Source organism: Dama dama, chromosome 4 (assembly GCF_033118175.1).
Source record: "Dama dama isolate Ldn47 chromosome 4, ASM3311817v1, whole genome shotgun sequence".
NCBI lineage: Eukaryota > Metazoa > Chordata > Mammalia > Artiodactyla > Cervidae > Dama > Dama dama.
Window position 1 is genome coordinate 63,693,838 of NC_083684.1, and position 27,491 is coordinate 63,721,328.

At 54.2% G+C, this 27,491-nt stretch overlaps 2 protein-coding genes across 2 annotated transcripts; one reads left to right on the top strand and one right to left on the bottom strand.

The window, feature by feature from the left end:
* The first annotated feature begins 2,771 nt into the window (after nucleotides 1-2,771).
* Nucleotides 2,772-15,484, top strand: SPACA6 (sperm acrosome associated 6). Its single transcript, XM_061140058.1, has 9 exons — nucleotides 2,772-3,115; nucleotides 3,336-3,413; nucleotides 9,670-9,738; nucleotides 10,443-10,466; nucleotides 11,195-11,272; nucleotides 11,400-11,506; nucleotides 11,586-11,588; nucleotides 11,950-12,106; nucleotides 12,199-15,484. The coding sequence occupies exons 1-9, from the start codon at nucleotides 2,902-2,904 to the stop codon at nucleotides 12,411-12,413; spliced, it is 945 nt and encodes a 314-aa protein (XP_060996041.1). The 5' UTR covers nucleotides 2,772-2,901; the 3' UTR covers nucleotides 12,414-15,484.
* A 181-nt stretch (nucleotides 15,485-15,665) lies between these two features.
* HAS1 (hyaluronan synthase 1) lies at nucleotides 15,666-26,755 on the bottom strand. The gene is made up of 5 exons (XM_061140039.1): nucleotides 26,642-26,755; nucleotides 22,173-22,877; nucleotides 20,465-20,690; nucleotides 19,588-19,720; nucleotides 15,666-16,341 (listed from the first exon to the last, which is right to left on the bottom strand). Exons 1-5 carry the CDS (start codon nucleotides 26,648-26,650, stop codon nucleotides 15,666-15,668), a joined length of 1,749 nt encoding a protein of 582 aa, XP_060996022.1. The 5' UTR covers nucleotides 26,651-26,755.
* Between the last annotated feature and the right edge of the window lie 736 nt (nucleotides 26,756-27,491).

Genomic DNA, 27,491 nt, shown 5'->3' on the forward strand with positions numbered 1-27,491 from the left:
TTGGCCCCAGCTGGAGTCCAGCCCTCTGGGGGTTAAGGGGGCGGGGCCACTGGTTGCCATGGTGCCAGACTGTTTGGGTCTGCTCTCTGACCCTTGGGGGCTCCCCAGGGTCTGCGGGGAGGGGGAGGGGGGCCCAGACCTGGGCGAAGTCCCGCGCCAACCCTTTCCCTGGGTCGGGCCTGCGGGCCCGGGGAGTCCGCGTCTCCGCCGAGGCCCGGTGCGGTGACCTCGAGCGGGTCCTGACCACCCCCCGCCCTCCCCTCTCTGCGGGCCTCAGTTTCCCCAGGAGAGACGAGCGGAAGCCGCGGGGCGATGCTGCGGCCCCGCGAACCCTGAGGACGCTCGGCTTCCCTCGGCTCGCACCCCCTCCCCAGGCCCCCGGCAGCCCCGGGGCATGCTGGGAGCCCGGGCCTGGGCTCCGGGCCAGGTTGGGGGGGCGGGGGGGCGGGGGCCGCCTCCTCCCTTCCCCTTCCTCCCCACCTTGGCCCGGCTCGCGCCCCCGCCGGAGGGTCGGGGAGGCCGGGAAGGAGGGAAGCGGGATGCGAGCGGGGTCCGCGGACCCGTCCCTGGGCCCCCCCACCTCCGCCCTTCCCCCCGGCCTCCCCCGCCCCTCCGCGCCTCCCCGCCTCCCCAGCAGGTCGCTACCCCGGCCCTGGGCCCCTGCGCGAACCACCCCCACCCCACCCCCAGCTCCAGACCTGGCTCCGAGCTGCGGCGAGGGGGAGGGAGAGAAGGAAGGAGAAAGGGGGGGGGGGCGGGGAGGGAGGCGAGAGACCCGGGAGGGAGAGAAGGAGAAAGAGAGAGAGAGGCTAGGAGGGAGACGGAGGGGGAGAAGGAGGCCGGGAGATGGAGAGACGGGGGAGGGAGGCAGGCAAGGGGGAAAAGGCGGGGAGGAGAGGAGAGTGAGACGGGGAAATCGAGGGAGAGACGAGAGAAGAGGGACAAAGACAGAGGGAGGGGTGCGGAGCAGGGGAGGGGGCAAGACCGGAGGGAAAGGGAAAGAAGCAGAAAGGAGGAGAGGAGAGAGCGCGAGGCGGGGGAGGGCGGAGAGACACGGCCCGAGAAAGGCCCCTGCGAGCCGGGGACGGCCGCGCGCGGGGGGAGGCGCGGATGGGCAGTGCAGAGCCGGGGAGGAGCACACGGAGGCTGCAGGAGACGGGGGCCAGGTGAGGCCGAGGGCGAGCGGGCCGGACCGGGAGAGAGGACCGGGAAGATGGAGCTGGAGCGGGAGACGGCGGGAGCGAGACCGCCGGAGCCCTGGACCGAGGCGGAGGTTCTCAGGTGCACTGTCTCAGCCCCGGGCTGGGGAGGGGGGGCGCTGGGCCCTCTTGCCTGGAAGGCCTGGCCCCTCCCACTTCTCCCCCCAACCCCGCCACCCCACCCTACGGCTGGCTGGGGATCAGCCTTCCCACCTGCGAAATGGGGGTGCCGATGGCACCTCGCGCCCCGCCGGAGAGATGACACGGGCCTGGGGCGGCATCCGCGCGCAGGCATCCCAGTTGTCAGTGTGGTACTTGATGAGAGGCCAAAAGCAGGGGTGAGAGAGGAGCAGATACCCAGACAGGCTTTCACGGCGGTTTATAGCCCCTGGGCGGCCTCCGCCCCGCTCCTGAAATTTCCGACTATCTGACAGGTAGGGAGGGAGGGAGCTGGCCCAAGTGGCCAAACTCTGAAACTGGTGAGGTTCTCTCGGACCGGGGATCCAGGAAGCCGGGCTGCGTCTTCTCCAAAGGAGACAGGCTTGGCTGGATTCCCGGGTCTGAGGGAGGGGCCGGGGGCCTGGCCTCCTGGGTCCCCTAGGGAGAAGAGGGACTTGAGGACTTGGACTTTTGAATCTCAGGGAGCAGTGGGAGCTAGGGGGCCTGGATTCCGGGGATCTTCGGGGAGGAAGGGGCCGAGAGACTGACTCCTGGGTTCCTTGGGGAGGAGGGGGCCGGGGGCCCGGATTCCTGGGTCCTGGCACCCACCCGTAGAACCGACCTTGCGGGGCCTTCGCCGCACACAAGCTCGTGTCTGTGGGTCCGTGTCGGGGGCTCACCATCGCGGCTGGGGCCTCCCCGGCCCTCCCCGCCCTCCCTGGCCCCCGTCTGTCCGTCCATCCGTCTGTCTGTCCACCTGCCGCGCCCCCCGGGCTGAGGTAGGAGGTTGTATAGTTGAGGAGGACACCCACGGAGATCACTATACGGCCTCCTAGCTTTCCCCAGGCTGCGCCCTGCACGGGACGGCCCGGCGGGGACCCCTGGACCCCGGTCCCTTGCCCCACCCGGCCAGGCTGGGGAGGGGGGGGCTGCCGCAGGGACCCTGGGAGAGAAGCAGGCCTGTCCCTCCTGTCCTCGTCCCTGTCCTTTCTCCCCTTTCCTTCAGGGAGTTTCTCTCCCATCCGGAAATCTCTGCTTGGCTTTCTCTGTCTCTCCATCTCCACTGGGCCTCTGTGCAGTGGCCTCTGAAACTCTGTCTGCATTAGTCTCTTATGGTGCTTTCTGGATCTCTGACCTCCCGGTGTCTCTCTGTGGCCCAGTTTCCGTCTTTCGGGCCCTTACGGCGTCTCTGTGCCATGTTCATTTCTCCGGCACCGCGTCCCCACCCCAGGGCCTGGCAGGCACCCCCCACCACAATGCACTGCCGGCCTCTGCGTCCCTGAGACCCTTTAACCTGTGAGGACGTCCAGGGTCACAGGTGAGGTTCTTGGGAGCCTGGCGTCCGGCCCAACCACCAGCCTGGGGCTTGCCGGCCTGACCCCCTGTCCCCTTGCTCCCTGAAAACCCCCACGGGTTGGGGGAGCCTGACACTGGATTGGTGACTGAGACCTGACCTCTGACCCCTGCATCTTGAGCCCCTCCCCCACACCACAGTGACCTCACAAAAGTCACCAGCTTCTCCCCCAGGCCGCGACCCTCTGCCATGGCCTGGCTGGCCCCTTGGAGCGCCATCCTGCCCTCCCTGGCGGCCCTCGTGGTCTTCGATGCCTCGGCCTGGGCCTGTCTCCTCTGCTTCACGTCTTACGAGGAGCGCCTCCAGATTTGCCAGATCTTCGCCGGCCTGGACAGCCCCGACCTCGGGAAGTGTGAGGAGGCCTTCGAAGACGCCTTTAAGGGGCTGCTGGACACTGAGATCAGTGAGGAGACCGCACCCCCTCCCCAGCATCCTCCCCAGTGGGGGGCGGGGGTACACGGAGGGAGGGACCTGAGAGGCCTGGAGAGACTTGAGAGGGACAGAGATGCAGAGATGGGAGAATGGAGGCGTGGGGAGCAGAGATCGGAGACCAAGGGATGACCACCTCAGGGCCGTGGTGCCGGGGGAAGCGGTTCCCCCCAGCCCCTGCCTCCCACCGCCAGACTACGAGGAGAGGGGCCAGCTGCACGATGCCTTCACCCAGATGACCCACTCCCTACAGGAGATGGCCGCCGCCCAGGGTGAGTGGGGCGGGGTCCGCAGCGCTGGGAGATGGATGTCTGAGCCTTTGGCGGGCGGGGGGCAGGGGGGAAAAAGCCCAGAATGTGACAGTGATCTTGATGGTAGGACGCCAAGGGAGCTGGGTGATCTTGTCAGGGAACAGAGACGGGCAGGGCCTGGTGGGTTCAGGGCAGAAGGAACTTGAGAGTCTGAGGCCAGTGGGGCTCGGGGAGGTGAAAGCCTGTCCTCTCTGTGTGGCTTGCCCTCTCCCTGGCTGTGAAATTCTGGACGCATCACTGCCCCCGTCCCCAACTTCGGGCCTCAACTTGCCCATCTGAGAAAGGGGACAAGGGCTTTGCCTTCCTGCAAGGCATGGGAACTCAGTGAGATGGAGGGGGCTCCAGCATGGAGACAGACTTCAGGGAGGAGAGCTTCCTTTAGGATAAAACATATTCCCTACAGTTAGCAAAGTGGTTCCACATCTTTGACCTATGGAAGCTATCAGGGGGTCAGGGGGCCGGAAGACAGGTGGGAGCAGGGAGGGAGAGGATCACTGGGGAGACACGCACATGTGACAACCTCGAGGGAATGAGAAACACACGCCTTTGACAGCGTGAAGGGACCACAGGGCTGGGGTGACCCTCGTGGCCAAGGGCCAGTGTGAGCAGTGATCACACCAGGCCGCCGTGGTCATGTCACACAGGACTCCCCCCAACCCCCAGCCCCACATGCTGGAGACTGGAACCATGGGTGGGGGAGCATTCATGGCCGTGTCCGTGGTCTGGGGGCTGCACACATTTCTATATCTCGGTTCTGTTACTTCTTTTGCTTCCTACTCTTGCCTCCGAACTTTTAGACGAACATGATCCCCAAACATGAGGAGGTTCCCATCCATCAGGGGGGCTCCCAGGGCAGGGTGGGGGGTTGTGCAGCTTGGAGAAGACTTCAGCTGCAGATTCCCCCACCCACAAAGGGAGAGCTGAGGAACTCAGAGCTGGGGGGTGCGGGGAGAATTCCGGGAGATGCCCTTCTCCCCTACGTCAGAAGGTTTCGAAAAGAGCAGAAACAAGTCCTGTTCTGGGTGCAGAAGACCCCCGAGGGCAGTGTGTGGGACCAACTGGAGCAGGGGAGGGAGTGGAGGCCGGGAGGCCCAGGGTGGAGGCTGTGGTGAAGGAGGCCAGACCTGCGGCGGGGAATCTGTGCAGGTGGAGAAGAGAGGACCAGGCCTGGGTCTGATGAGCTGTTCAGGGAGAGGGGTTTGGGACTGTGTGCCGGGGCTGGCTCTGTGCCTGAGGGGGCAGTGGTCATCTCTGGGATGCGGGAGTCTAGGAGGAAGAGCAGGAGTGGGGGTAGATGGGCAGGATGTAGTGACTGCAAGGGGCCTGGGGGACATCCAGGGTTCAACTGGGAGTCGGGGAGATTTGAGACTGTCCCGAAGGAACAGGGCTGTGAGCCAGGGAAGGGCAGGGTCAGCTCAGGGTGTAGAAAGACCCTCAGGGGCCATATGGAGGATGGACTGGAGGGAGAGTCTGGGGGCCAGGAGAAGCTGGGCCTTTACATTCCATGGGTATTTATTGACTGTGCCAAGAACACCACCAGGGACACAGCTGTGACCCAAACTGCAAGCCACCTGCCCTCAGGTTGCTTGCATTGATTATTAGGCGTAATCAGTGAAATGCCGTAGATGTCAGCTGGTGATCCATGCTATGGAGGGAAACAAAAGGGGGAGGAAAAGAGGGGGTGAACTGTGGGGTGATCATTTTACTAAACAGGTTCATCAGGGGAGGTGCAAATGAAAAAGATCCAGTTGTGCAAAGACTAGAATGAGGGGAACAGAGACAGCTGTGCACGTGACCTGGGGAGAGAGCTTCCAGGCAGTGGGAAGAGCCAGTGCAAAGGCCCTGGGGCCAGTGGGGCTGGCGTGGACCATGTAGGCTAATGGTTCTCCAGCCCCACAGTGTATGTCAGAATCTCCTGGAACCTTATTAAAATGTAGGCTCCTGGGCCCCACCCTCTGTTTCTGACCCTTAGGTCTGAGGTAGGGCCCAGAAATGGACATGTCTAACAAGTTCCCAGGTGCTGCTGCTGCTGTTCTGGGAACACACTTGGGGAACCCCTAGGGTGCGTCCCCAAGCCAACTTCAGCCAGAAGACCCCCTCTTTCTAGCTCATACCCAAAGATCACTTCAGCTGTTGCTCTTGATGTGGGGAAACCCTTTGGAGGATTTTTAAGGAAGGAAGGGTTCTGACTAAGGTCATGTGGGTCAAGGGCAGAAGCAGAAAGTCCAGGGAGGAGACAGTCAGTGGTGACTTGAACCTGTTGTGATGGTTGGTGGGGGCTGAGATGAACCAGCCCCTTGCATGGAAGATGCTGTGACTGCAAAAAGTGATTTATGTTAATAATCCTCCCAAAGGATGTCCTTGTACCAGCCCTGTGAGGTGGAGTTTTATAGCCCCATTTTCCAGATGGGGAAGTTGGAGCTCCCCTGGATGGACCCAGGGGATGTCTGGACCAGACGTATGTAGGGTGATGAGGATGGGAAGAATCAGGATGACTCCTGGGTCTCTCCCGAATGGAGAGATGGACAGGTGGACTCAGAGTGGCTCCCGGTGGTGGCTGCTGACACTGTTAGAGTGGTGTTGAGGGCAGTGTGTGTACTGCAGATAGGGGCCACCCGTGGACGCTCTGGAGTTTGGCCACATGGATTCCAATCTAGCTGTGTGACCTTGGGCCAATTTCCTAACCTCTCTGTGCCTGGGTTTCCCCATCTCAGATTAGGGGAAGATAATGCCAGTAGTTGACTCTTCTATAACACAGACATTATCCCATCATGTTCATTAAATGGTACCTAGCACATAGTTTGGGAGGAGGAGGCTTTTATATTGTATGACATGAAATCCTCACCACCAGTGCTGTGAAGTAGACACCGATGTTGTCCCCATTTTATGAACGAGGAAACCAAGGATCAGGCAGGTTAAATACCCGGCCAAGGTCACACAGGGAGGGGTGTGTGTGATGGGTAGCATGGAAGTGAGACAGGTGTGCGCATAGTTGGAAGAGAGAGGACTCAAATTCAGGTGATCAGCAAGTTGAGGCTCCCAATGAAGCACCGCTTTGGAGGAGACGTTATAACTCGTGCCCCTTTGTGGTTAGTACAAACCTGCCTCTTGCCGCTTTGGACATTTTGCTCCATCCCTACTTGACTCCCATGCTTCTCCCCTGCCCCATGGCTGACTTGGTATATCCCACACACCCTCCCCCGAGAGTCATTTGGTTTGGCCCATAGATATCCCTTGGCTGCCTTCTCCAACATCATCCCGGCCTCTCATTTGAGCACTGCTACTCGGACCACATCCTCCTGACCATCCTGCCATCACCAGACCACAGCTCCTGCCTGCCGTGTGGCCAAGGAGAGACTGCTAAGTCCTTGACCCCTCATTGTGCACCTGCTTCCTGGCTTCAGAGCCCCCCTCTCTCCAGCTTCTACCATCACTTCTACGATCATTACTTCAGCAGATTCTTATCAGAATCCTCAATTCCCTCCCTTTACGTATGGTTTAACCTAAGGTTAAAAGCTGCAGTGTCTTAAGCAGGTAGACGTTTATTTTGTCTATATAAAATAAGTCTTGAGGTAGGCACTTGAGGTAGGCACTTGAGGTATGGCAGCTCCATTTTCCTGGGGACTCCGTACTCTTCCAGCTTTCTGCCTTACCATCCTAGGGTATACTACTTATCCTCATGGTCCTATATAACTGCCAGAGCAGCAGCCATCAAATCCAAGTTTCAGGCAACAGGATGAAAGAAGGGGAAAGGGGCCAATAAAATGGCACCATATCTCTTTTAAGGCTACTTTCTGTGACTCATACATCACACTTAAACTTACATCTCAACCATCAGAACTTGGACACATGACCACAGCTAGGTCACATGACCACAGCTAGCTGCAGTGGAGGTTGGGAAATGTAGTCTTTTAGCTGGGGCAGGGTGGGGGTGCTTTCTCTGCTGAAACGTGGTGATATGTTATTAAGGAGAAAATAGGTATTTTGAGGCAACTGGCAATCCCTATGTATTAGTTTGCTAGGGCTGCTGTAACAAAAAAAAAAACAAACAAAAAAAACAGAGACTGGGTGGCTTAGCTAAAGGAAGTTTATTTGCTCACAGTTTTGGAGCCTAGAAGTCCAGGATAAAGGTGTCAGTGTCAGCAGGGTGGGTTTCTTCTGAGGCCTGTCTCCTTGGCTTGCAGAATGACTGTCTTCTCTCTGTGTCTGTGTCCAGATTTCCTTCTCTTCCAAGGAAATCAGTCATGTTGGGTTAAGGCGCACCCAAAAAAACCTCATTTTAATGTCATTGCCTCCTTAAGATTCCATCTCCTAATACAGTTGCATTCTGAAGGACTAGGGCATAGGACTTTACCGTATGAATTTGGAAGAGATGAAATTCAGCTCATAGCACCCCACCAGTACTGGGGGCTCAGCGGTAAAGAATCTGCCTGCAGTGCAGGAGACACAGGTTCGATCCCTGGGTGGGGAAGATCCCGTGGAGAAGGAAATGGTAGCCCATTTCAGTATTCTTGCCTGAGAAATCCCATGGACAGAGGAGCACAGCAGGCTACAGTGCACGGGGTCACAGAGTCAGACCTGACTTAGCGACTAAATAACAACAACAAAACCCTGCCACATTTCTGACTTCCAAAACCACCTCCACCTGTAAATCATTGCAACCATCCACTTTGAGAAAGTCCCCAACCTTTTTTTTTTTTTTTTGAAGACCATTACAGTGGTGAAAACTCAAACATCCATAAGAGCAGAGAACATAAAAAGAGTGAACTGCTGCTAAGTCACTTTAGTCATGTCAGACTCTGTGCGACCCCATAGACGTCAGCCCACCAGGCTCCCCCATCCCTGGGATTCTCCAGGCAAGACCGCTGGAGTGGGTCACCATTTCCTTCTCCAATGCATGAAAGCAAAAAGTGAAAGTGAAGTCAGTCGCTCAGTCGTGTCCGACTCTTAGAGACCCTATGGACCACAACCTACCAGGCTCCTCCATCCGTGGGATTTTCCAGGCAAGAGTACTGGAGTGGGGTGCCATTGCATTCTCCAAAAAAGTGAAAGAGGGGTAGAAAAGAAGAGACTGGGAACTCTGGATAAGTGGGTGTGTGCCCTGTCTAAAGTGGGTGGCTGCTGCTAAGCTCCAGCCAACTGCTGCCTCATGGAAATACTGCCTCTGTTACAGCTCTTCCAGATTTCGTAAAGGGATGCCAAACATTTTATGTGACTTTTCCCAAACTTTATATGACAGCAACTGGGTCATTTTTTAAAAACACTTTCCAGGCCAAATATAACACATCCAGCGGATGGATTGTGGCCCCAGGCTTCCAGCTGTGGTACTCATTCCAGTTGAATCCTGGAATTCATTCTACACATACTTATTCCTAAGACTCCGGGCCCTTTCCTGGTTTCTGAGGACACAGCACTAAAGAAGGACTTGTTTGCCTACTTAAGAGACAGTCTTAAATGCTCACTATGTATATGTGAATATATGTATTTGCAAACTGGTGAGAGCTATGAATGGAACAGATGCGGTATTGTTAGAGACAAAAATAGGGGACTGGATTAATTTAGATTTGTGGTCAGGGAAAACCTCTAAGGAGGTGACATGAGGTATGACAGGAAGGATGAGTAGGGGTAGGGGGAGAGGTGTGCTGCAAACTGAAGCCAGCATGTGCAAAGGCCCTGAGGTGGTAGAGAACATGATGCTTTCCTTATCAGGGGAAATGAATTGCAGGAGACTTAAGAGTTGCGGGTTCCATACCTGGGTCAGGAAGATCCCCTGGAGGAGGACATGGCAACCCACTCCAGTATACTTGCCTGGAGAATCTCCATGGACAGAGGAACCTGGTGGGCTACAGTCCACAGGGTTGCAAAGAGTTGGACAAGACTGAAGCAACTTAGCATGCAAAGAGGAAGACCACAGGCCAGACCACACAGGGTCTCGTAGGCCATGGGAGAAATTTGACCTTTATCCTCCCTTTTCTCCTTAACAAGAGAACATAGATGCAGAGGAGTTCTGTCAGAGTGATTAGTCCGAGGCAGCAGAAGGAGATTTGGGGGTGTGCCCACCATCCAGATAGATAGAGTAGGAGGATGTGGCATATATCAGAGTCCCGGAGATAGCAGGGGCTGGGGGAGGGGCACAGACATGATGACAGCCAGGCCTGTTGAGCTCCGGCAGCCTTGGGGAAGGGTCTTTACTACAATGACTCCCTCCACCCTCCAGGGTCCTTTCGGGTTGCCTTTCTTCATGCTGCGGAGAAAATGCAGAAGATTATATTACAGCTTAAGGAAGGTAAAATAGACTGTCTCCTTCCCCCAGGCACAATTAGAAAACCCCACTCCGGAGACCCCCATGCACTCCCATCGAGCCAACCCTCCCGGCCTGATTTCCGAGCCGAGCTTCCCTTGTGGGTCACTCTGGGCACAGCCTCTTACCCTGCTAGGACTACTCTGGGTCCGGCCCCACCTCTGATGCAAGGTTACCTGTAGCTGGGACCGCTTCGTAGGACAGTCCTGTCCCAGACTAGCCCGGGCCTCTTCATGGATCTGTGTCTGACCCTGGGCACTCTGTGACAGGATTCCTTTCATCTCGGGCGTCTTAGTGGGCAACAATCCAGCCTGACCACACCTCTAATTGGGCCCCCTAATTAGGCTCTGTCCCCTCCGATGATCGCCCAGGATCTAGGCCCGTCCCGCTCGATGGAATACACCGGGGCTGGACCTGCCTTCTGGGTGCGAGCAGCAGGCTTGTACCTGACGTCTTAGTGGAATGTTGCAGGGCTGGCAGGGTCCCCAGGTGAAGTACCGCAGGCCTGGCCCCGCCTACAGGTGAGAAGTTGCAGGCTTGGCCCCGCCTCTTTTGTGGAGCGCGGCATACCTGGCACCGGTCCCTTGGAGGAATGAATACATCCGGCCCCGAAACGTTTCCTCTAGGGGAATTTCAGGTGAGCACCTGCCGCGACTTACAGTGTGGTAACGCTTCTTCTCTCTCCACAGTGCAGGCCTGCATTCCTCCCTGCGGTAAGCACGTCATTCAAAGCTCAGAATTGCGGGGGCGGGGAGGGAGGTGGTAAGGGCCGAAACCTGGGACTCTTGGGTGGCCTCTGATCCGAAGGGGCCAATGCGAGCCCAGGAGAAAAGGAGTAAGTAAACCAGGCATTGTTCACAAACCTCACGAAAGGCGGGTCCGAAAAAAAAAACCCAAGGCAAACCAATAGGGATCCTAGAGGCTGGAGAGTAGTGAGAGCCAACCAATGAGCGCGGGAAAGGCGGGGTCCAGATTCTGTCCAGCAGGTAGAACCCGGGGAAGTTAAATAGACCTTATGGGCTTTTCAACTGTGGTGTTGGAGAAGACTCTTGAGAGTCCCTTGGACTGCAAGGAGATCCAACCAGTCCATCCTAAAGGAGATCAGTCCTGGGTGTTCATTGGAATGACTGATGCTGAAGCTGAAACTCCAGTACTTTGGCCACCTCATGCGAAGACTTGACTCATTGCTGGGAGGGATTGGGGGCAGGAGGAGAAGGGGGCGACAGAAGATGAGATGGCTGGATGGCATCACCAATTCGATGGGCATGAGTTTGAGTAAACTCCGGGAGCTGGTGATGGACAGGGAGGCCTGGCGTGCTGCGATTCATGGGGTCGCAAAGAGTCGGATACGACTGAGCGACTGAGCTGAACTGATGGTGGCCGAAGGGACCCTAGCTAGGGGAGGCAGATGGACCCCGGACCCAGCGTTCCCACCCCATAGGGCTCCAGGAGGTCACCCGGCGTTTCCGCTGCCGCGGATGCTACTCCAAGGTCTGCGATCTCCCGCTTGACTGCCCAGGTGAGGGGCGTGGCCTTGAAGGGTGAGAATCCTGAAAAACTGGAAGAGAGGGCTGAGCGAGGAAGGGGCTGGGGTTGGGGGGTCGGACGTGGGCGGGCCGAGGTGGCGACGCGAGACCTGTCTTCAGTTCAGGAGCTGACGGTGACTCGGGGTCGTCAGGCCATGTTCTCTTGCACTGTGAACTTCCAGCTGCCTAAGGAAGAGATCACCTATTCCTGGAAGTTCGCAGGAGGTGTGAGTCGGGGCGGGGCCAGCGTGAAGGGCTTTAGGAGGCGGTTTATGCTTCACTAGAGGATGGAGAGTCAGGAGGCAGGGAGTGGGATTCGAGGAGGCTCGGTCTAGACTCAAGCTTCGTGCAAGGGGAGGGTGCCGGCATTTGGGGGTAAGGGTCAAAGCTCCCAATGCAGTGACGGAGCCCAGGGGAGGGTTATCCGTAGGGGTTTCAGGCGGGAGAGCAAACACTAGGCCCACGAGGCGGAGTCAAGGCCTAGGGGGCGGGGCCGTGCGTGAACGCTCGGCGAATAAGAGGGTGAGGCCGGGGCTCGGGGGCGTGGCCTGGCTCAGGGCGGGGCTTCACGTAGCGGTTTGGCGAGTCAGGGCGGAGAGAATCTCTTCTGCGCTCGGGGCGGGGCCGGCCGCCCTCGGCCTCTCGCCGCTTCAGCCCGGGCGTCCTGCAGCTCCGGACTCAGGACCCGACCTACTTCCGAGATATTCCGCGGGCCCAAGGTTACCTGGCGCGGATCCGGCCGGTGCAGCCCACGCACCGCGGGACCTTCTCTTGCGTGATCACGCACGACCAGCGCCCCCTGGCGCGGCTCTACTTCTTTCTTAACGGTGCGGGCCGGGCGGGGCCGCGCGGCGGGAAGGAGGCGGGGCCGCGCGGCGGGGGCGGGGCTGGCGCCCGGCTGACGTGCGCGTCCCCGCAGTGACGGGCCCGCCCCCGCGCGGGGAGACCGAGCTCCAGGTCTCTTTTCGGGAAGTGTTGCGGTGGGTGCCGCAGGAGGCGGAGACGATCGAACCCTGGAGGCCCAGCCTGGGCGAGCTGCTGGCCACACCCGGGGCTCTGACGCCGGGCAATCAGTGCCTGCTCGCGGCCCTTGTGGCCTTAGCATCAGCCAGTGTGACCGTGCTGGCGTGGTGAGTCCCCGGGACCCCGGAGTCCCAGCCTCCGGCTCTCTCCTTATTCAGACTGGGACGTTTGGGTTTCTCAGCCCCTCCTCCCTCAGATCCGGAACTCCGAGTCTCCAGCTCCCTCTTACTCAGGAGTCATAACCCCCCGCCCCTGGCTTCTCAGATCCAAGAGCCCAAGCCCTATCACCCGCCTTTGGAACCTAGGCTCCAGGACCCAAACTTCTGGTCCCCAGCCTCTTTCCCCGCCACATACTAACATCTCCTTGTTTCCCCAGGATGTTTTTTCGATGGTACTGCAGCGGCAACTAACAAAGGTATCTCTTCTTATCCTATTTTCATCCTTAAAATAAAGAATCTATTTTGGCTCTCTAGATTATTTCATCGTTGCAAGTGATCGCTGCAAACCACTTAGGGGGAAGGGCGGCATATGCCCAGGTGCACATGCCCCCATAATGATGGTGAGAGGCACAGCTGTGGCAGCGCAGGGCCCTGTGCTGAGGGCTTTAGGTGCACGCCCAGGCCCCTCCCCAGATTTCCGGCAGTGTCCTGGACGTTTACGCCTGCATCAGTCACCCTCAAATAAAGACCTTCATGTCGCCCCAAAAGCCTGATCCTCCCTCAAAACTTTCTTGCTGTCGTCAAGGGCGTCACCATCCACCCAGCTGCTCGACTGGAAGCCTAAGTTGTATTTAATTTCTCCTCCATGTCTCAGCCTATTTCCAAGTCTCAGCCTTTTCATATATAATTCCTAAATATCTCATGGAGTTGCTCCCTCTCTGTGGTCCACCACCATCTCGTCTGGGTCTCCGCAGCAGTATTCACACTGGTCTCCCTGGCTGAGAGTGGGCTCAGCCTTGTCCCAGTGCGATCCATTCTCCACGAAGCAGCCAGAGTGTTCTTGTTTTGTTTTTTGGCTACTTTGGCTAAGGTTTTAATTTTTTTAATTAATTTTTATTGGAGTACAGTTGATTTATGGTGTCGGTTAGTTTCTGCTGCCCAGCGAAGTGAATCAGTTATACATATACACATATCCACTCTGTTTTAGGTTCTTTCCCCATATATGTCATTACAGAGTATTGAGTAAAGTTCCCTGTGCTGTACAGTAGGTTCTTATGAGTTATCTCTTTTATATATAGTAGTGTGTATATGTCAGTTCCAATCCTTGGAGTGATATTCTAAAGTTTGTCAGGTCAGGTCACTCCTCTGTTCAGAACCCTTCAGTGGCTCACTATTGCCACTGGGCCAAAATCCACCTCCCCTCAAGGTCTCCAAAGCACCCCCTCTATTCACCATTCTTCTTCTTGTTCTATCTAGGATCTAGGGTACATACTATTTTCTTCCTAGAATAATGTTTCTTCTCCTTTTTGTCTAGTTAACTCAGTTATGATTTCCCCTGAACCGCCTTTATGTTCATTAACTTATTTGATCCTCAGGACAACTCTGTGGGCAGGCACTATGTTGGTGTGCCTGACTTCCCTTCTCTATTACCCTCCTCTTTACTCTCTAACCCACTGGGCTTCTTTGCAGGTCCCTGGAACATACAAAGCTCAGTCCTGCCCCTGGGCCTTTGCATTTGGGCCTTCCTACTTGAAATGAGATTACTCTGATCCTCACGAAGCCACCTCCTTCTCACTTCACAGGTCTCAGCTCAGATGACACCTCTGATTACTCCCCTCCTCCCACATGATACCCCCCCCCCATTTTTTTTTTTTTAAATTTTTTTGTGTGACTGGCTTGTGGGATCTTATTTCCCTGACCAGGGATTGAATCTGGGCCCTTGGCAGTGAAAGCTTGGAGTCCTAACCACTGGGTAGCCTGGAAAATCACGACATCCCCCAATTTTAGCTTGCACACAGCATGCACTCAGACCTGATGTAAACTTATTTTTTAATTTGGTTTTGTGGCTTCCCCACCTAAAAGGTAAGCTCCCTCATAGTGTTCTTCACCAGTATGTTCCCTTTCACTGATTCATTTCAATCAGAAAATATTTACTGAGCATTTATTATGTGTCAGGCATTTTCAAGGCACTGTAAACACAACAATGAAGAAATCAGAACAGACAAAAATCTGCACCCTCAAGACAGGCGCAGGGGATTAAGAGATACAAACTATTATGTGCCTGTTAGTTGCTCAGTTGTGTTCGGCTCTTTGGGACCCCGTGGTCTGTCCATGGAATTCTCCAGACAAGAATACTAGAGTGGGTTGCCATTCCCTTCTCCAGGGGATCCTCCTGACTCAGGGATCAAATTCAGGTCTCCTGCATTGCAGGCAGATTCTTTACCATCTGAGCTACCAAGGGCTAATGGATTATGTTCCTGAGAATCCTTAACTAAGGATAACACTGTCTTTGCTTAATGGAATAGGAATTCCTGGAAAGCAGACTCAGACTCTTAATAGCTTCTTAATACTTTGCAAATAGTATTTGCAAACCTGACAATGTGTGTGGAATTGAATGGGAACTTGGTAAATGTGTTTTGTGGTTGACTGACTGAATCAAAGAATGATTTAAGTGAAATGACAGTGTCCAGCACATAGTAGGTGCTCCATAGTACCTGAATGAGGAGTTGAGAAATTCCACCTTCAAAACAACCCCATCCCACGGCATTCCTATCCCTGTTTTCCAAAGAGGGCGTCCAGGCTAAAAGGAAGGAGGGTATCCTGTCCAGTTTCAAACAGGCTCCTCTGTCCATGGAATTTTCCAGGCAAGAATACTGGAGCAGGTTGCCCTTTCCTTCTGCAAGGGACCTTCCAAACCCAGGGATCGAACCTGTCTCCTGAGTCGCCTGCATTGACAGGCAGATTCTTTATCACTGTGCCACCTGGGAAGCCCCAAGACCCAGCCAGGAGCCCTCAGTTCTCAATCATGCAGCACCCCACCCCCCTCGCTTAGTTCTGGAAAAGAAAAAATAATGGAGGAGAGTAGGCTGAGAAGAAAATAAATAAAATTCTTTATTATATTCTAATACACAGTACAAATAAGTAAGAACAGAGAAATCAGGGGCCCCAGGACAGCCTGTGGGGACCCCTTTCGCCCTGCCCCTAAAAGTCCACACCCTGATCAATAAATACCCCTCCCAAGAGACCCAGAAATCCCAGCCCGCCCCCCGAAAAGAGTCCAGGCTGAGAAGTCTTGGGTCGAGCCCCTCACTTCACAGAGGAGGGCCACTGAGGCCCAGGGGGTCACCCAGCAAGTGCGTGGCTCCGGGAACCCCGCTAAGTCCCCTCTGGCCGCCCCCGGAGCCAGCGTCCCGTGCACACAGCCTCACACCTGGACGCGGTAGCCCCCCGCCCGCCGCCGGCAGAGCCTCCGCACGCCCACCCAGTAGAGGGTCAGCATGACGGCCCAGTAGCCCACGTAAGCGCCGGCGCCCGCGGCCAGGTGCTGGGCCTCGGCCGCCCGGGAGGGCCCGCTCCAGTCGGCCCGGGCCTCGTGGACCACGCTGCGGACCAGGCCCCCGAGCAGCAGCAGCGCCCAGAGGGCCAGGGGCAGCACGGGCACGTAGTTGGCGGCCAGCTTGCGGCGGCCCGACGTGCCCCAGCCGCTCTGGTTCATGGTGGCCAGCGCCAGGAACTTGGCCGGCAGGAGGCCGCCCATGTAGAGCGGCGCGTAGAGCGAGAGCAGCAGCATCCGCAGGCAGCCCCGCAGCCAGGCCGCGAAGGCCGCCTTGGCCAGCGCCACGCCCTGCACGCACAGCAGCACCCAGAGCAGCGCCCAGGGGCGGCCCGCGTAGAAGAGCCGCAGCACCGTGGCCGCCACGAAGAAGGGGAAGAGCCCCGAGACCACCGCCTCGTAGGTCATCCACGCGTGGTGCCGGTGCCACCAGAGCGCGTTGTACAGCCACTCGCGGAAGTACGACTTGGACCAGCGCGTCTGCTGGCTCAGCCAGCGCAGGAAGGACGCCGGCGTCTCCGAGTAGCAGCGCGACCGCGAGGTGTACCTGGGAGGGAGGGAAGAGACGGGGGCTGTTGGCGCGGCTCTCCTTCGAGCCCACGGGGACAGATCGGAGCCAGGAACGGCCCCTAGGGCACGTGTGCTCAGCCTCTCTTGGAGAAGGAAATGGCAACCCACTCCAGTATTCTTGCCTGGAGAATCCCAAGGACGGAGGAGCCTGGTGGGTTACAGTCCATGGCGTCGCTAAGAATCAGACAGGACTGAGTGACTCTCTTTCTTTCTTCTCTTTCTGGACCTCAGGGGTTTTGATACCCACCTGGGTCCCTGGACTTTTTATCCAAATGTGTGTGCTCTTTGGGACCCCATGGACGGTAGCCCGCCAGACTCCTCTGTCCATGAATGAATCCTCCAGGCAAGAATACTGGAGTGGGTTTCCATTTCCTTCTCCAGGGGATCTTTCCGACCCAGGGATCAACCCCAAGTCTCTTGTGTCTGCTGTACTAGCAGGTGGATTTTTACAACCTGGGAAGCCGCTCTTTATGCAACAGGAATTGATTAAAAGGCCAGTGGAGGAATTCAGGGGAGCCTTTACTGGGACTCCTGCTGCAAGTAACAGGTTCCCTTGGTTGCTCCCTCCCCTATGGGGCTGGGGAAGCACTGGTCCCTTAAATGGGATGAGGGTAGGAACAGATCAGTAGATCAGGTGGAGGGGTAGTTTCGGTAGTCTGCTCACACTGTTGGTGGTGCACTGTGCAGGGATCAGGCCCCATACCCCACTTTTGCTCCTTACACCTCAGAAATGGCAGTTGAGTTTTGGCTGTTTTGCATCTCATTGTTCATAAGTTGCCCCAGCTGCACATGCGTGTGGGTTACTTTTAGTCCCTTATAGTTTCTTTGTATTTTGTTAATGCTGGAGGAGGCATTTGTTTAGGTGCAGGCACTGCAGTAAAGGTCCCAGGTCCCAGCCTGTCTCACTCTCATATGTAAAATGGGATCAACAATGTTTCCTACCTAATAGATGAGGGTTGAAGGAGGATTAAACGCCAAGTGCTTAAGACCAGTATATTGTACTTGCTCAACTGATGGTGGCTATTATGACTATTTTTACTATGACTAATGTAACTTGGCATTACTAATATCATTGCAGTGGATGACACTATTACTATCACTAATCTATTACGAATACTGTTATTGGCAGACCTCAGCGTGAGGAAGGAGCCAGGCATGGTTCCTATTCCGGGTAGCCCGTGCCTTAGAGCTTCTCAAGGGAACCATTAAGCTCCCTTCCTGTGGCCCTGGCAGACATTACTAATCAATCCCTCCCGGGTTTCCAGCCAAGTCCCCACAAAGCTAGAATCACTTATGTGAGACGTCATCGAGGTGGCCTCCAGCAGTCAGCTTGTTAGGAGGGATTAAACCATTCTGTCCCCAGGGGCATTATTTGACAGTGTCCAGTCTCCTTCCCCTGTGCCAGCTGGCATCCTCAGTGACCCCCATGGTAATCCTCTTCCTCCCTCAGTCCGTACTCAAAACAGCTGGGAGGGATCCTGTTACAACAGCATGCTACCCTTCTGCTCAAAACCACCAATGGCTCCCTCTCCTTAGCTCCTGATTCTTGACCATGGAGGCTTTCCTGAGTGGACCCTCCACCCTGTGAACTCTCTGTCCCCTCCCGACGCGCTCTCCCTTGCTACTGGTCAAGCTGCTCTATTTTCAGTCCCCATTCCTATCTTACCCTAATTTATCATTTCACTCCCTGCCTGGAAACTTCTATCTGCCTTCCTGGCTTTATATGTTACCTTAGCATTTTGTGCTATTGTGCAGTTGCTAGATGTGTCCGACACTCTGCAACCCCATGGATTGCAGCATGCCAGGCTTCCCTGCCCTCCACTATCTGCCGGAGTTTTCTCAAACTCATATCCATTGAGTCGGTGACGCCATCCAACCATCTCATCCTCTGTTATCCCCCTCTCCTCCTGCCCTTGATCTTTCCCAACCCCAGGGTCTTTTCCAATGAGTTGGCTCTTCGCAGCAAGTGTCCAAAGTATTGGAGCTTCAGCTTCAGCATCAGTCCTTCCAATGAATATTCAGGACCAATTTCCTTTAGGATGGACTGGTTTGATATCCTTGCAGACCAAGGAAGGGACTGTCAAGAGCCTTCACCATCATGTATCATTCTCTAATATGCTATATTTCCTACTTCTATATTTTACTTATTGTCTATCTCCGCAATGAGTGTAAGCATGAATTTGCAGTTCTTTTGTTTGCTGCTGCATCCCCAGAGCTGAAAACATGGGAGGCACTTGAACAATATTTGTCAAGTGCATAAAAGTATTGGGTTCCCTTGGTATACCCCAAGTTCTCTCTGGCACTGTCACTGGCCTAACTTGGTAGAAATATCTTTCCCCTGTATGTCACCTGGTCTAGCCATACTCCCCCCAATCTCCTTCAGTTACATCCCTTCTTCCTGAAGCACTTATTGGGGTTTAGGAGCTCCCCTCCTCTCCCACATGAATCTTCTCACTCTCTAACTAGTTGATCCCACTCTGTTGATGTCTTTCTCTTCCCACAGATTGAGGAGTCTGTGCTCTCAGTGGTGGAGCCATCTTGCCCAATTTCATGTTGTATCTTATAGGTGGAATTCCCTCCCTCCCTTCACCCTATTTGGTAGAGCCCACTGGGTCACGTGGTTCCCTGTAAAGGCCACCCCTGCCCCTATGGTATCTTCCACTCTCCTCTAGTGTCTCATTTGGTGCATTGGATTGGCCAAAAAGTTCACTGGTAACATGTTACGAAAAACCCAGATGAACTTTTTGGCCAACACTATAGCTCATGATTCAATACAACTGCCCCTTCTGTTCCTCATGATTTCTTTCTGTCTCCTCTGAAATCTTGCTAGAGAGACCCCAAGGTCCTATGATTTACTTTAAGTTTGGAGGATCCCCAACACACACACTGGAGAAGGCAATGGCAACCCACTCCAGTATTCTTGCCTAGAGAATCCTGTGGACAGAGGAGCCTGGTGAGTTGCTATCCATTGAGCCGCACAGAGTCGGACATGACTGAAGCGACTTAGCATGCATGCATGCATTGGAGAAGGAAATGGCAACCCACTCCAGTATTCTTGCCTAGAGAATCCCAGGGACAGAGGAGCCTGGTGGGCTGCTGTCCATGGGGTCGCACAGAGTCGGACATGACTGAAGTGACTTAGCAGCAGCAGCAGCACACACACATCGGCTGAGATACTCATTGGCCCCTGCACACACCCAACCACCCAGTGCCCTCAGCTTACTTGGTGGCATAGCCCATGCTGAGCATGCGGTTGGTGAGGTGACGGTCATCCCCAAAGGTGCAGTGGGTGCCCAGGAACTTCTGGTTGTACCAGGCCTCGAGGAACTGCTGCAGGAGGTTGTTCCTGTATAGGCCTGGGTGGGGGAAGGGCACACAGGAGCCTCAGTCGCTGCTATTGCCAGCACCATCCCTAGCCCAACTCATCTCCAATTCCAACCCCATCCTTTCTCTAAATATTTATTTTTATCTATTTATTCAGCTTCTCTAGGACTTTGTTGTGGCATGTGGGATCTAGTTCCCCCACCAGAGATGGAAGCTGGGCCCCCTGCCTTGGGATGATGGAGTCTTAGCCACTGGACCATCATGGAAAGCCCTCCAGCCCATCTTTAACCATCTCAATCCCATTCTTAACCCCATCTCCAATGACAACTCCAGCCGCAATCCTGTTCTCAATCTCACCTCCTTCCTCAACCCCACACTCATCCCAAACTTGCCCCTGACCCATAGCCACTCTGACTGCAAACCAATCCCCAATCTGGTATAATTCTTAGCTCCACCACCTACTCATCTGCATCCAAAAAACCCATCTCCAGCCTCAAGCCTACCACCAACAGTGTTCTTAAGTTCCAAACCCATCTCATCCCCTTCCCCAATCTTCACCCCGCCACAGTCCAATCACCATCCACATGCTTTCTCCAGACCATTCCTACCACCAGACACCATCCCCACCTCCAGCTTCCAATCTTACCCCTGTCCCCAGTTCCTGCCCCAGCCCCATCTTTGTCTCCAGTCTCAATCCCATCTTCAACCCATCTGCCTCCTCTTCTCCCTTCCTTCTCCACCCCATCCACGGCCCTCCCAGCCCTGCCCCTGCTCACCTAGGGGCCCACTGATGCAGGACACACAGTGGAAGTAGCTCTGACAAGCCCGCTCCACATTGAAGGCCACCCAGTACCGCAGGCTGCTTAGGAAACTGACCCAGGAGTCCAGAGGGTTCAGGATCCGTACATCACCCCCAACAGCCCCTACTCGGGGGTCCTCATCCAGCACCCGCACCAGCTCCAGCAGCGCCATGGGGTCCAGCCTTGTGTCTGAGTCACAGACCTGACAAATGGAAGGGGCCAAGGTTCAGGCGAGATCCTTGCACAGGGCTGGCAATTGAGGGACCATCCTTGATCCCCAAGGGACGAGAACCAGCTCGGACAGTCTGCAGCCAATCTGAACATAGCTTGAGTTTTTTAGTCATGTTCAATGTCTTATCACATTTTAAGATGACCACCCACCTCCCCCCCCACACACCCATGCTCTTGTAAAATACCCTCTGGTGTGTGGGCAAGATCTATAACTTGCTTTTAACCTATAGAATATGGCCAATAGCCAAAGTGATGATACAGAACTCCCATAACTGTATTCCCTTATTTGGAAATGGTGAAGGGGTTCTGCAGTGTAATTAAGGTTCCTAATCTGTTGGCATTAAGTTAATCAAAGGGAGAGTATCCTGGGTGGGCCTGACCTAATCAGGCGAGCCCTTTAAAAGAGGGTCTAGAAGTCAGATTCTTGCTGGTCGTGACAAAGCAAGCTGCTATGAGTTCTACGGTTGCAAAAGAACAAATTCTGCCAACAAACACATGAGCTTGAAATGGGCCCCAGAGCCTTTGATAAGACCCAGTTCCAACTGACACCATGACTGCAGCCTGATGACACCCTGAACAGGGGATCCAGTTAAGCTTTGCCCAGACTCCTAACCCATGGAAACTATGAGGTAATAATAAATGTGTTTTGTTTCAAGCTGCCAAATGTGTGGAAATGTGTTATGCAGTGGTAAAAAAGACAACAACAAAAACTATTGCAATGCATTAATGAATGAATTACTGCATTGAATGGATGAATGAATGATGAAGTAAATAAATCTCTATACTGATAAGTAAATGGATGGATAAACTAAAGAATCTCAACACTGAATGAATGAAGAAACAGGATGAACCAATCTCTACATTTAATTACTTAATTTAAGTGAATGAGTAAATGAGTGAGTGATCTTCATACTGGATGGACAGATGGATGCATGAAAGAATGAGTGAAAGAAAGAATTTCTACCTTGGATGAAGAAAAGATGAAACCTCTACAGAGAATGGATGAATAAATAAAGGAATGAATGATCTCTGTAGTGGATGATGAGATGAATGGATGAAGAAAAGATACAATGAAAGAAGGAAGAGAAAGAAGGACAGGGATATTCTGTATTGAATGGGTAAATGAATCTTTATGTTGAATGGATGGATACATGGATGGATGAGTGGGTTAATGAGAGTTTCTGCATCAAATGGATGAATGAATGAAAAAGGAAGGAAAGGAGGAAGAAATCTCTTCACTGAATGGGTAAATGAATGAGTAATCTCCCTAATGGTTGGATGGATAAACGGGAATATGAATGGTGGAAGGAAGGAAAGACACTCTCCATTGAATGGATGAATGAATAAAGGAAGCAGAGAGGTTCATTCCAATCTGTAGGATGAATGAAGGATCCGAAAGAAGTGGGATGGGGGTGTTCGGGTCACAGACGCGGCGAGGGCGCCTCCCACTCACCTGCACGTAGTCCACCGAGTCGCCGAGCGCCTTGAAGGCCGTGTACATGACCTCGCGCTTGCCGCCCCAGCGCTGCGCCACGCACACGCACCGGCGCGTCTTCACCAGCGCCTCCACCGCCAGGCGCCCGGGGTCCTCGGCCTCCACCTCGCGGTAGGCGCCCTCGCCGGCCGCGCCCGCCGCCGCCGGCTCCCAGGGCTGGTGATAGTTACCGTCCCACACGTAGGTGGCGGGATCCTCGTCGGCGAAGACCTCGCGGAACATGTCGACCATGTACAGGTCCTCGGCGCGGTTGCCGTCCACCACCATGAGGACGCGCAGGCGCGCGCGCGGGTACACCAGGGCTCGGGCCGACACCAGGCACTGGCGCAGATACGCGGGGTCCTCCTGGTACGCCGAGATGGTGAGCGCCACGCTACGCGCCGTGGCCGCCTCCGGGGGCCCCCGCGCCGCCGCGCGCCGCGCCGCCGCCGCCACCCGCCGATGCTCCAGGTAGGCGAAGAGGCTCTGCGCCACCAGGTGCGCCGAGAGGAAGGCCCCGTAGAGGCCGAAGGCCAGGAGGCCGTAGCGATCGGAGGCCAGCGGCACGCCGGCGGCGTAGGCCCAGGTCATGAGGCCCAGGATGAGCAGCGCGAAGGCGATGGTCAGCACCCGGCGGACCAGGCCGGAGCAGTGGCGGGCTGCCTGGCTGGGCTTGGGCATGTCCTTCGGGAAGAGAAAGGGGGGGAAAAGAGTCCTGAGATGCTCTCCGGGAAGGGAAGACCTCCTGGCTTTTGTTTCCAGGCCAACGGTCACATCCCCTTTTGATAAAGAGAATCCTCTGGGTACTGCAAAGTTACTTTCATTCATGAAAGTAAACGTGGCAAGCAGTTACCAAGGCTGAATACCTGCTTACCCTGCTTCTAATGCTGTTTCCCTCCACGTTTTTAACGCTTTAAAATCCACGAGGATTACACTCAGTGGAGTGTCACAGTTGAATTAACAGGGGTTCCCTGCCTCCTTCTTAGTGGCAGGGAAAATGATTCATCTCACAAAGCTTTCTTAGTGTTAAGATGATAATAGTGATGAAAATATACATCTCAGAGAAGAATGCAATGCGCTTTAAACGTTTTACAGAAACTAACTTATTTGAATCCTCGAAACAGCCCTCTGAGGTGGGTACTATTAGTGTGTGTGTGTGTGTGTGTGTGTGTGCGCGCTCTAAGTCGCTTTAGTTGTGTTCAACTCTTTGTGACCCCATGGACTCTAGCCCTTCAGTCTCCTCTGTCCATGGGATTTCCCAGGCAAGAATACTGGCGAAGGTTGCCATTTCCTTCTTCAGGGCATCTTCCCAACCCAGGGACTGAACTTGTGTCTCCTGGGTTGGCTGGTGGATTCTTTGCCACTGAGCCACCTGGGAAGTCCCATCCCCATTTTACAGGCGAGGCAACTGAGTCACATAGAGGTGCAGCGACCTGCCCAAGGTCTGCCTGGAAAGCAGAGAAGTCAATCCTTTGTGTGTTTTCTTTGGGGGGGGGGGGGGGATGTTGCATTAAAAATTATTTTTATTGAAGTTTAGTTGATTTACAATGTTGTGTTAATTACTGCTGTAGAGCAGTGAGTCAGTTAAACATATATATTCTTTTCCATTATAATTTATCACAGGATATTGAATACAGTGTCCTGGACTGTACCTTGTGGCTTATTCTATATATGACAGTTTGCAGCCGCTAATCCCAAATTCTCAACTGTTCCCTCCGCCACCTCTCTTCCCCTCTGGCCACCATAAATGTGTCAGAGAAGCCAAGATTTGAACCCTAAGAATCCAATCACTCAGCCACAACCTTATATATTGGCTTTACTCCTCAGCAGCACCCCAGGGGGTGGGGGTGGACAGATAATCTTTCCTGCCACCGCTATAGAGATGGCAAAGCCAAGGACTGATTAGCCAGGAGGAGTGGCTGGCAGGGCCAGAGGCCCAGTACCCGTGACTGGCAGAGCTCATAATCAAAGGGAAGGAGGTGCCTCTGTTTGCTTGTCTGTAAAGTGGGGGTTTAGCCCCTTCCACGTGCCGAGCCCTGGTTAGGTGAATACTGTTAACGCTTCCTGTTACAGATGAGGAAACTGAGACCCAGGGGGCTGTGTTCTCTCATCCAGGGTCACTCAGGCTCCAGCCCCTGGCTCCACCGTCCTCTATGCTCAACTGCCTTCTCCCTCTGTCACCAGTTCGCACCTCTTGGGCTTACTTTGAGTTGAATGAATCACTAAAGCTATAGATCTGCACGGTCCAATTCGTGACCCGTGGGCCACCTGTGGCTACAGACCACTTGAACTGCAGCGGGTACCACTGAAGAACTGAATTTTTAATTGTATTCAATTTAAATGTTTGGATTCAGAAACTGGGACTTCCCCAGTGGACCAGTGATTAAGAATCCACCTTCCAATGCAGAGGACCTGGGTTTGATCCCTGGTCGGGGAACTAAGCCTGCGTGGGCTGACTGTGCCACAACTCGGGAGAAGCCCGTGTGCCGCAACTCAGACCTGACACAACCAAAAATAAATAGATAAGTATTTTTAAAAACAAAAATAAATTTAAAAACAGATCCTTAATTCAGTTATTGGAAGGCTTTAACACATGTTTGGAACAAGTAGGATCTGTGAAGCTTCTTTTTCAGCTAACTGTTATGAAATCTAAAAATGCAGATCAAGCATCTCCAGTGAAAATACAGCATCTGCGTGAGATGCGCTACACATCTCGACTGGGAAGCCTGAGTGTGGAAAAAAGAAAGTAAAACATGTCATTCATGTGTTTGTACTGAAATGATAATTTTTTGATATATATAGCAGGGTGTAGGCCCCCTACAGCCTCTTGGACCAAATGCCTGCCTCCTTCTTCACTACAGCCTGGCAAGCTAAGATTAGTTTTTACGTTTTTAGAAGGTTGAAAAAAGTCAAAACAAGAATAATATTTTGTGGGACATGAAAATTATATTAATACACATAATACTGTGTATAAAATAGATAAACAAGGACCTACTGTATAGCACAGGGAACTACACTCAATATTTTATAATAACCTACATGGGAAAAGAATCTGAAAAAGCCTATATATATATATATATATATATATATATATATACACATATACATGTAATTGAGTCACTTTGCTGAACACCTGAAACTAACATGACATTGTAAATCAACTTCTTGTTGTTTAGTCACTAAGTCATGTCTGACTCTTTTGTGACCCCTGTGGACTGTACCAGGCTCTTCTGTCTGTGGGATTTCCCAGACAAGAATATTGGAGCAGGTCATCATTTCCTTCTCCAGGGGATCTTCCCGACCCAGGGATGGAACCTGCGTCTCCTGCATTGGCAAGCAGATTCTTTACCACTGAGCCACCTGGGAAGCCCTGTAAATCAATTATACTTCATTCAATAAAAATAAAGGAATAAAAAAGATTATATAAAATTCAAATGTTATCATTCTTAACGTCGTTTCCTTGGCACACCACACACATCTGGTTACATATTGTCTACAGCTGCTTCCTTATTATGCCAAAGTTGTGTAGTTACAGTGGAGACCATATGGTCCTCAAAACCCTGAATACTGACTGTCTGGCCTGGTACAGAACAAGTTTGCCGACTCCTGATACCATGGGTTAAAGAAAATTTTATTATTAAAATTAATCACACCTGTTTCGTTTTCCTTTTTAATGTGGCTACTAGAAAATTTTAAATGATGTCTGTGGCTTGTTTAATGTTTCTCTAGGACAGAGTTAAGTTACAGCTTTTAGCCTGGTGCTAGTAATTGCTCAGTATTAACCACTGTTGTTATTTCTTCTGGAATCTTCCTTCTGAAACCCTTTGCCCCAAACCTAACTGTGCCTGAGTTCCTGGGGATGGGCCAGTTCATGGGGGGGATCCCAGGGACAGGTGGGCGTCCGGAGAATCCTAACCCCAACAACAGTCACAGTCACACGTCACCATGGACACACAACCCAGACAAGATGACCCCAAAGACCTGCCCATAGAATTTAGTGATCCGGAGACCCCCTCCACTGACAGCCACACAGGTGAACTCAGGGACATGTGCCCTTCAGGTAAGAACACCACCACCAGCAAACACACACAAACACCCCTGGCAAGGTCAGAAAAAAAAAAAAAGGTTAACAGTTGAGATCGAACCATAGGAAATTGCCAAAAGTGACCAGAGATGGGCGATTTCATTTGGTCCACCTTAATATTTGCCAAACACAAGAAAATAGAATTCTAGACCACGTGTGGCGCAAAGACAGCTCTTCTCTGCTGCTCCAGGGCCCACGGACCCACACGGACTTACAGGCAGGTTGAATCTGACATGCATTCAGGCCAGGCACACAGACTCACGGGGCCGCTGTCACGCACAGGAGCACCCGTGCTCACAAAGGCGCGGGGAGGCATCCCGCCCTCCGCAGCCTCACGCGTGCCCACGCACACTCCGGCACGCACCTGTGTCATCGCTGCGGCTCCGGCGGCCTCTCTCCTCGCCCGCTGGCTGCTCCCGAGTCTCCCTGCTGCCCCTTGAGCTCGGGGGAGATTTGAAGAGCCGGGCGGGCGGGGGCGGGAGGAGGGGCTGACGTCAGGGCTGAGCTGGGCCAGGGGCTCTGAGGTCACGGCCCAGAGTCCGGCAGCCACACCCGCTTCCCGCCATCACCCCGCCCCCCTGTACCAGATGGACCTCCCCGTCCAGCCCCCACCCACCCTCGCTCCCCTTCCCTCTCCCCTCGAAACCCCCCATCACCCCCATCACTCCCACTCCTGGCCCCGTCTCTCCCCTCCATTTCTCCTGCTCTCTCTCTGCCCTCATCTCCTCCCTCTGTTTCTGGACTTCTCACCCATCCCTTTCGTTCTCCCCACTCCCTCTGTCTCTCCTCACACCTCTTTCTCCCTCTCTCCCCCATTTCTCTCTCTTCCCCCCCACCCCCAGCCCCTCTAGCGTGCCCCCTTTATCCTCCCACCCCCAACACACAATGCCCGCCTGTCCCCTCGAATCCTTGGAATCTCTCCCATGTTGGCTCCACCGGGGACTGGTCCTGGCCACTGGCAGACGGAATGAGATGCACACACGTGCGTGCTGGTGGGTGTGACTGTGCGTGCGCTGCTCTGGGAGGTCGCTGTCTGGAACTGGAGCTGTGAGTGAACGTCTGAACGTTCGTGCCTGGTTGATTCCGATCCACATCCACGTGCGTGTGCATGTCTGTGTGTGTGTGTGTGTGTGTGTGTGTGTGTGTGTGTGTGCGCGCGCGCGCGCGGGGTGGGGGGGTGGGGCGCTTGCTTCTGTGCCAGGGTCTGGGGAGGC

Bases quoted from the DNA above. Each gene is read 5' to 3' on its own strand.
- SPACA6 (XM_061140058.1), top strand. From the start codon at position 2,902: ATGGCCTGGCTGGCCCCTTGGAGCGCCATCCTGCCCTCCCTGGCGGCC. The intron at 3,116-3,335 runs GTGAGGAGACCG...TCCCACCGCCAG, and splicing joins GCTGCTGGACACTGAGATCA to ACTACGAGGAGAGGGGCCAG. The intron at 9,739-10,442 runs GTAAAATAGACT...CTCTCTCCACAG, and splicing joins TATATTACAGCTTAAGGAAG to TGCAGGCCTGCATTCCTCCC.
- HAS1 (XM_061140039.1), bottom strand. The intron at 19,721-20,464 runs GTGAGCAGGGGC...TCCCCCACCCAG, and splicing joins CTGCATCAGTGGGCCCCTAG to GCCTATACAGGAACAACCTC. The intron at 16,342-19,587 runs GTAAGCTGAGGG...CCTCCCTCCCAG, and splicing joins AGCATGGGCTATGCCACCAA to GTACACCTCGCGGTCGCGCT.